Below are 8783 nucleotides of genomic sequence, written 5' to 3'. Positions count from 1 at the left end.
CTTCTGCGACTATGACTCCGCACCTGCGAGTTTTCATTAAATCTCCAGAGTCCGCACCTGCACGCCTAAGTTCGCATCTGTAGATGTGCTTCTGCGTCTACTTGTCCGCTTCTGCGGAACCTTGGGTCATTCTCATCTCCGCATCTACGACTGCCCTTCCGCAGATGTGGCTCCGCTCCTGCGGCTCACTCATCGCATCTGCGACCTCTGACTCCCAGGCCTAAAGGCGCACCTGCGATCCCAGCCTCACTTCTGCGGGGACGCACCTGCGGACTCCCCACCGTAGGTGCGAAAACACCAGAAACCAGCATGTCATAAATTCTTCTAAGTCCAAGCTTTCACCCGTTAAGCATCTGAAATACACCCGAGGCCCCCGGAACCTCAACCAAATATACTAACAGGTCCTAAAACAGCATACGAACTTAGTCGAGCCCTCAAATCACATCAAACAACGCAAAAAACACGAATCACCCTCCGATTCAAACTTAATAAACTTAAAACTTTAAATTTCTACAACCGATGCCGAAACCTATCAAATCACATCCGATTGACCTCAAATTTTGCACACAAATCATAATTACCATTACGGACCTACTCCAACTTCCGGAATCGAAATCCGACCCCGATATCAAAAATTCCACTACCAGCCCAAAACTCCAAAAATTCGACTTTCGTCATTTCAAGCCTAAATGAGCTACAGACCTTCAAAATACAATCCAGACACGCCCTAAGCCCAAAATCACACAATGAAGTGAACAGAATCGACGGAATTCCATTCCGGAGTCGTCTTCACCCAGTTCTGACTATGGTGCCAATCCTAAGGCTTAAACCTCCATTTAGGGACTAAGAGTCCCAAAACACTCCAAAAACCAAAAGGAAACCTCCCGGCAAGTAACAATAGCAGAAATATATATATAGGAGAAGCAGTTAATAGGGGATCGGGCCTATAACTCTAAGAAGGACCGACCGGGTCGTTATATCCTTCCCCTCTTAAAACAATCATTCATCCTCGAATGAGTATAGAGACATACCTGAAGTGGTGAATAGATGAGGATAACGGCTGCGCATATCTTGCTCGGTCTCCCAAGTCGCTTCCTCGACTGGCTGACCCCGCCACTGAACCTTTACTGATGTAATGTTCTTTGACCTCAGCTTCTGAACTCGCCTGTCCAAAATAGCCACTGGCTCCTCAACATTAGACTGAGCTGAAATCCAACACATGAGACGGATCGCCGTGCTACCTCCAGAGCATCAAAACATGAAATACCAGATGAACTCTTTCTAGGCTGGGAGGTAAGGCAAGCTCATATGCAACCTCCGCAACTCGCCACAACACCTCAAAGGGGCCAATAAACCTTGGTCTCAGCCCTTCATAGGCAAAACCTCATAACTCCCTTCATAGGCGAAACCCGAAGAAGGACCCGCTCTCTAACCATGAATGCAACATCGCGAACCTTCGGGTCCACATAGCTCTTCTGTCTGGACTGGGCTATATGAAGTCTGTCCTGAATCACCTTCACCTTCTCCAAGGCATCCTAAACCAAGTCCGTACCCAATAATCTGGCCTCGCCCGGCTCGAACCAACCCACTGGGGACCGACAACGCTTACCATACAGAGCCTTACACGGTGCCATCTGAATGCTGGATTGATAACTGTTGTTGTAAGCAAACTTTGGAAGTGGTAAGAACTGGTCCCAAGAACCTCCAAACTCCATCACACACACATGAAGCATATCTTCAAGAATCTGAATAGTGCGCTCGGACTACCCATCTGTCTGAGGGTGAAAAGCTGTGCTCAACTCCACCTGAGTACCTAACTCCTGTTGTACAGCTCTCTAGAACCGCGATGTAAATTGCGTACCCTGCTCAGAGATGATAGATACTGGTTCGCCATGAAGCATGACGATCTCATGAATGTAAATTCGAGCAAGCTGCTCGGAAGAATAGGTAGTCATCATAGGAATGAAATGAGATGACTTGGTCAGCCTGTCCACAATCACCCAAGCTGCATCAAATTTTCGCTGAGTCCGTGGGAGTCTAACAACGAAGTCCATAGTGATCCGCTCCCATTTCCACTCCGGAATCTCTATCTTCTGAAGCAACCCACCCGGTCACGGATGCTCATACTTTACCTGCTGGCAATTTAGACATCTAGCCATATACTCTACTATGTCCTTCTTCAACCTCCTCCACCAATAATGTTGCCTTAGGTCCTGATACATCTTTGTGGCACCCGGATGAATGGAGTACCATGAGCTGTGAGCCTCTTGGAGAATCAACTCACGCAAACCGTCCACATTGGGCACACATAACCTGCCCCGCATCCTCAATGCACCATCTTCCCCAATAGTGACCTCCTTAGCATCACTGTGGTGGACCGTGTCCTTAAGGACAAGCAGATGAGGGTCATCATACCGACGCTCCTTGATAGGATCATGAAGATAAGACCGAGAGACTACATAAGCCAATACTCGACTCGGCTCAGAAATATCCAATCTCACAAACTGGCTGGCTAAGGCCTAAACATCCAATGCCATAGGCCTCTCTGTTGCTGGTAGATATGCTAAACTCCCCAAACTCTATGCCCGGTGACTCAAAGCATCGGCCACCACACTGGCCTTCCTCGGATGGTATAAAATAGTGATATCATAGTCATTAAGTAGCTCCAACCACCTCCGTTGACACAAGTTAAGATCCTTTTGCTTGAACAAATGCTGCAAACTCCAATGATCGGTGTAAATCTCACAAGGAATACCGTGCAAATAATGCCTCCAAATGTTCAAGGCATGAACAATAGCTGCTAGCTCAAGGTCGTGGACAGGATAGTTATTTCATGCACCTTTAGTTGTCTGGACGCGTAGGCAATCACCCTACGGTCCTACATCAACACCGCGCCGAGGCCAACTTGCGACGCATCACAATAGACTGTATAAGACCCCGAACTTGAAGGCAATACCAATACTGGGGCTGTAGTCAAAGCTGTCTTGAGCTTCTGAAAGCTCTCCTCACACTCCACTGTCCACCTGAACGGAGCACCCTTCTGGGTTAGCATGGTCATAGGTGCTGCAATAGAAGAAAATCCCTTAACACACTGACGGTAATATCCTGCCAAACCAAGAAAACTATGGATCTCCGTAGCCGATGACGGTCTAGGCCAACTCTGCACTACTTCCACCTTTTTCGGATCCACCTTGATCCCATCACTCGATACTACATGGCCCAAGAATGCCATTGAGTCTAGCCAAAACTCACACTTAGAAAATTTTGCATACAACTTCTTTTCTCTCAAAGTCTGAAGCATAGTCCTCAGGTGCTGCTCATGATCCTCCCGAGTCCGGGAGTACACCAGAATGTCACCAATAAACATAATGACGAAGGAGTCAAGATAAGGCCAGAACACACTGTGCATCAAGTGCATAAAGTCTGCTGGGGCATTGGTCAGCCCAAAAGACATAACAAGAAATTCATAGTGACCAAACCGAGTTCTGAAGGCAGACTTCGGGATATCTGGCTCCCGAATCTTCAACTGATGATAGCCTGAACGTAAGTCAATCTTGGAGAATACTCTGGCACCCTGTAGCTAATCAAATAAACCATCAATACGAGGCAATGGATACTTGTTCTTCACTGTAACTTTGTTCAGCTGGCGATAATCAATACACATACGCATAGAACTATCACTTTTCATCACAAACAAGACAGAAACACCCCAAGGTGACACACTGGACCGAATGAAGCCCTTATCAAGCAACTCATTCAACTGCTCCTTCAACTCAGGAGGAGCCATACGGTATGGAGGAATAGAGATGGGCTGAGCGCCCGGCAACAAATCAATGCCGAAATTAATATCTCTATCGGGCGACATGCCCGGAAGATCAGCTGGAAACATATCTGGGAAATCCCTCACTACTGGAACTGACTCAACTGCAGGGGTATCAATACTGACATCTCTCACATAAGCTAAATACGCGTCGCACCCCTTCTCAGCCATTCGTTGAGCTTTAAGAAATGAAATAACTCGGCTGGGAGTATACTCTAAGGTACCTCTCAACTCTAATCGCGGTAAACCTGGCATAGCCAGCATCACGGTCTTAGAGTGACAATCAAGAATAGCATAATGGGGGGACAACAGTCTATACCCAAGATAACATCGAAGTCTACCACGCTGAGTAATAATAAATCGGCTCGGGTCTCAAAACTACTAAGAGAAATCAAACACGACCGATACACGTAGTCCACAACAAAAGAATTTTTCACAGGAGTAGACACATAAACAGGGGAACTCAAAGAATCCCGAGATAAGCCCAAATGTGGGGCAAAATAAGAGGACACATATGAATACGTAAAGCCTGGGTCAAATAATACCGACGCATCTCTATGACAGACTGGAACAATACCTGTAATGACAGAGTCATAAGCAAATGCCTCTGTATGACGCATCTCTATGACAGCCTCTACATGTTCTAAGCTACCCATAGATCGATGACTTAAGGCATCTGCTACAACATTAGCTTTCCCTGGATGGTAGAGAATGTTAACATCATAATCTTTCAATAACTCTAGCCATCGCCTCTGTCGCAAATTCAACTCTTTTTGCTAGAAGATATATTGCAGGCTTTTATGATCTGTAAATATATCAACATGAACATCATATAAATAATGCTGCCATATATTAAGTGCATGGACAACCGTAGCTAACTCGAGGTCGTGGGTCGGATAATTCCTCTCGTGGTTCCTCAACTGCCTTGAAGCATACGCAATTACCTTCCCATGTTTCATCAGGACACATCCTAACCCAAGACCCGAGGCATCACAATGCACGGCATAACCCTCTGGAAGTGTTAGAACTACTGTTGAGGTCAACTTTTTCTTAAGCTCTTGGAAACTTCGTTCGCAAGCCTCTGTCCACTGTAACTTAGCTTTCTGAGTCAGCTTCGTCAATGGTGCTGAAAGGGAATAAAACCCCTCTGCCTACCTCCGATACTAGCCTGTTAAGCCTACAAAGCTACGAACCTCTGACAGAGTGGTAGGTCTAGGTCAGGATTTCATGGCCTCAATCTTCTGAGTGTCTACCTTTATACCTTTATCGGATACAATATGCCCCAAGAATGCTACAGACATCAACCAGACTCACATTTAGAAAACTTAGCATATAACTTACAATCACGGAGGGTCTGTAGTACCGCTCGCAGGTGGTTCGCATGCTCATCCTCGAAACGTGAATAAACCAGAATATCATCAATAAATACTATCACGAACAGATCTAAAAATGGTCGGAATAGGCTATTCATCAAGTCCATAAATACGGCGGGTGCATTCGTCAACCCGAAGGACATGACAATGAACTCGAAGTGGCCATATCGGGTCCTGAAGGCTGTCTTCAGAATATCTTTCTCCCAAACTCTGACCTGGTGGTATCCCGACCTCAAATCTATCTTTGAAAAGAATCTAGCCCACTACAACTGATCAAACAAGTCATCGATCCTTGAAAGTGGATACTTATTCTTAATAGTTACCTTGTTCAACTGCCTATAATCGATACACATCCTTAGCGAGCCATCTTTCTTCCGCACAAATAGTACTGGCGCACCCCAAGATGAGGTATTGGATCTGATGAAACGTTTCTCCAGAAAATCTTTTAACTGCTCCTTCAACTCCTTCAATTCGGCAGGTGCCATTCTATATGGAGGGATGGATATTGGCTGAGTTGCCGGAAGCAAATCAATGCTAAAATCAATCTCTCACTCTGGAGGAATACCTGGAAGCTCATCTGGAAACACATCTGCGTACTCTTTGACTACTGGAATAGACTGAAGTGTAGGTATCTCAGTATCTGCATCCTTTTGCACAATATGATAAATGCACCCTTTTGCGATCATTTTCCTCGCATTCAGATAAGAAATAAACCTACCTCTGGGTGTTGCTGTATTACCTACCCATTCAAGGATGGGCTCACCTAGAAAATGAAATCTGGCTGCCTTTGCTTGGCAATCAACTATGACATAGCAAGCTACCAACCAGTCCATGCCCCTGATAGCATCAAAATCCATCATCTCTAGCTCAACTAGGTCAGTTGAGGTCCGACGACTACAAACTGTCACCGTACAACCTCGGTAAACCCGTCTAGCAATAATCGGTTCTCCGACCGGTGTATATACAACAAAAGGATCACTTAGTATTTCAGGCACTATACTAAACTTCCCTGTGACAAATGGGGTAATATACGATAAAGTAGATCTTGGATATATCAAGGCATAAGCATCGTGAGATCAAATGGTCAATATACCTGTAATAACGCTTGGTGAAGACTGCTGCTCCTGTCGACCTGCTAAAGCATAGATACGATTCTGATTACTACATGAACTAGAACCTCTACCTCTGCCTCGACCTCTACCAGCCGAAGACTGAGACTCACACCCTGAAGGATGCATGGACATAGATGATCCTGCTGTTGAATTTGTTGGTTGTGCCATACCCCAGAATCTTTATTTGGGCGATCTCGCATCATATGCCCCGGACGCCTACATGTATAACAAGCGTTAGCACCTCCTCGGCATTGGCCTAAGTGTCATCTACCACATATGTCACACCGCGGCGGAAATGACCATGTCTTCCCTAAACTTCGCTGTCGCTGCAAACCTGTCACGACCCTAACCAATGGGCCGCGATGGGCACCCGCTACCTTACTCAACCGAGTACCAACCTAACGTATCTTTTCATATCATACTATCATAGATAACTGAGCCGGAAAGGCTGTCGTGAGATAAGTAGAATACAACATGTAATACCAACTTATACATAAGACATACGAGCCTATAAGACCAAAATAACCACCCGTACACTGAACATAGGCCGACAAGGCCATACAATCTTTTACGTACATGACATCTGTCTACAAGCCTCTACGAATACATAATTGTCATAAAGGTCGGGACAGAGTTCCTCCATACCAAACAATACACGTCTAAATTATACTGACCAAACAAGCAACTCCGGAGCAAATTGAGTGCACCAACATCATCCGCTGAGCTGATAGCCTACTTGGAGGGCTCTCGACCTGTCTATCGGGACCTGCGGGCATGAAACACAGCGTCCCCAAGCAAAAGGGACGTTAGTACATATAATGTACTTAGTATTTAAGGAATGAAAATTAGTAAATAATAGACATGAGAAGAAACATGGAGTAAAAGACTCGACATGTACGTCTGCATAGCTTTATGAATCATTTCATTTTTATAATGTCATGCATATGCTTATAAATGTCATACCATGCATAGGTATATGCGCTCATAACATCATCAAGTCTCTGAGGGCATCCCATCATATCATTTCGGCCACTGTGGGCAAATCATCAACGTATACCAGCTGATCAGGTGGTGGTGCGTATATAATGCCGTAACTTTTTTCCATATCCCATATACATATATACGCGTATATAATTCCATCTGGTCATGAGTAAATGTACATGAATGCAATGCATAAGAAATACGTCAATAAAATCTTCCAGGGTGTCATAAGACCATTATGCCTTTGAGTAATATCATGAATTAAACTTTTTCAACTTATATATTTTTCTGAGACCCATAAACAGATAATAGAATAATAGGACACGTAGGGAATTAAGAACATAAGCATCTCTAGCATTTCTACGAATAGAGTCATTTATGGAAGTTGTGCATTTTCTCATTTCATTTCTATTGTATAAATCATGCCAAAAGGAAAGAAGGGATAGCCTTAACATACCTGAACTGAGTTTCTTGATAATTCCTCTAACACACGTCTATTGCTACAACACGTAACAACGGATCAAAGTAGGGAAACATTCGTATGATATTCTTGAAAAAGATTGTACCGTACTCCCTTAGAATCGCAAAATCCCGTTGCTATTACGCAGAATAATTTCATATGAAATTTTTGTCTAAGATCGTTACCTTGCTGAATTTTTAATCCATCTCTCTTAATGAATTTGATCACAATATTGGATAACGTTTCTTGCCGAAGCTATCCGTCACTTTGAAGATGAAAATTTCACGTTACTCAGATACAATCTCGTATGAATTGTTGATGTAACTCACGTTGCCATTCAAATTCACATGATGTCTCTCTTTGAATTTGAGAAGTATCTTTTGAGAGGTAACTCACGTTGCCATCAACATTTCCTTGAATGATTTAGATAGGCTTTTAAATTGTAGTGGGTGTGGGGCCCACTTTAGCCACAAAACTCTCTTAAAATGCCACATTGTAATGAGAGTTAAGAGTCACTTAATTGCCCAAATCTTGCTGCCACGTTGGGGTTCAAGGTTAGCCAAAAGACTTTAATAAGTTATCCACCAATTTCTTAATAACTTATTAATTTTCCTTTAACCAATACCCCACATAATTAAGAATTATCTCAACTTACTTGAAATACTACTTACTTTTAACACACTTTATACACCTTACTATCATGGTCATGTGGTACCTTGTATGGTACTAGTCCATAAATACTGGGTATTATAGTTCGGACCGTATTTTTTCCCAAATTGTCAAACTTCGACGAAACTCATTTTCTTCAATTCACTTACCCTCTCACCTTCACGAATTTACTTATCACTTGTTTGAAGTAGCACAATACTTATAATACCAAAATAATCTCATTCCCGAACTTACGTCGATTAGCTTATGACGAAAGTTTTACATACAAAAATGCGGGATGTAACATCTCATTTCCGAGCTTTCATCAATTTATTTATGGCGTACTTTCACGTACGAAAATATGGGGTGTAACATCATTCCCCCTATTT

At 43.6% G+C, this 8783-nt stretch overlaps 1 protein-coding gene across 1 annotated transcript; it reads right to left on the bottom strand.

The window, feature by feature from the left end:
* Window positions 1-5741: 5741 nt before the first annotated feature.
* On the bottom strand, window positions 5742-6473 carry LOC138892577 (uncharacterized). The gene is made up of 2 exons (XM_070176314.1): window positions 6287-6473; window positions 5742-6202 (listed from the first exon to the last, which is right to left on the bottom strand). Exons 1-2 carry the CDS (start codon window positions 6471-6473, stop codon window positions 5742-5744), a joined length of 648 nt encoding a protein of 215 aa, XP_070032415.1.
* Between the last annotated feature and the right edge of the window lie 2310 nt (window positions 6474-8783).

The sequence above is a fragment of the Nicotiana tomentosiformis genome, chromosome 5 (assembly GCF_000390325.3).
Source record: "Nicotiana tomentosiformis chromosome 5, ASM39032v3, whole genome shotgun sequence".
Classification (NCBI taxonomy): domain Eukaryota; kingdom Viridiplantae; phylum Streptophyta; class Magnoliopsida; order Solanales; family Solanaceae; genus Nicotiana; species Nicotiana tomentosiformis.
This window is presented reverse-complemented; position numbering and strand designations above follow the sequence as displayed.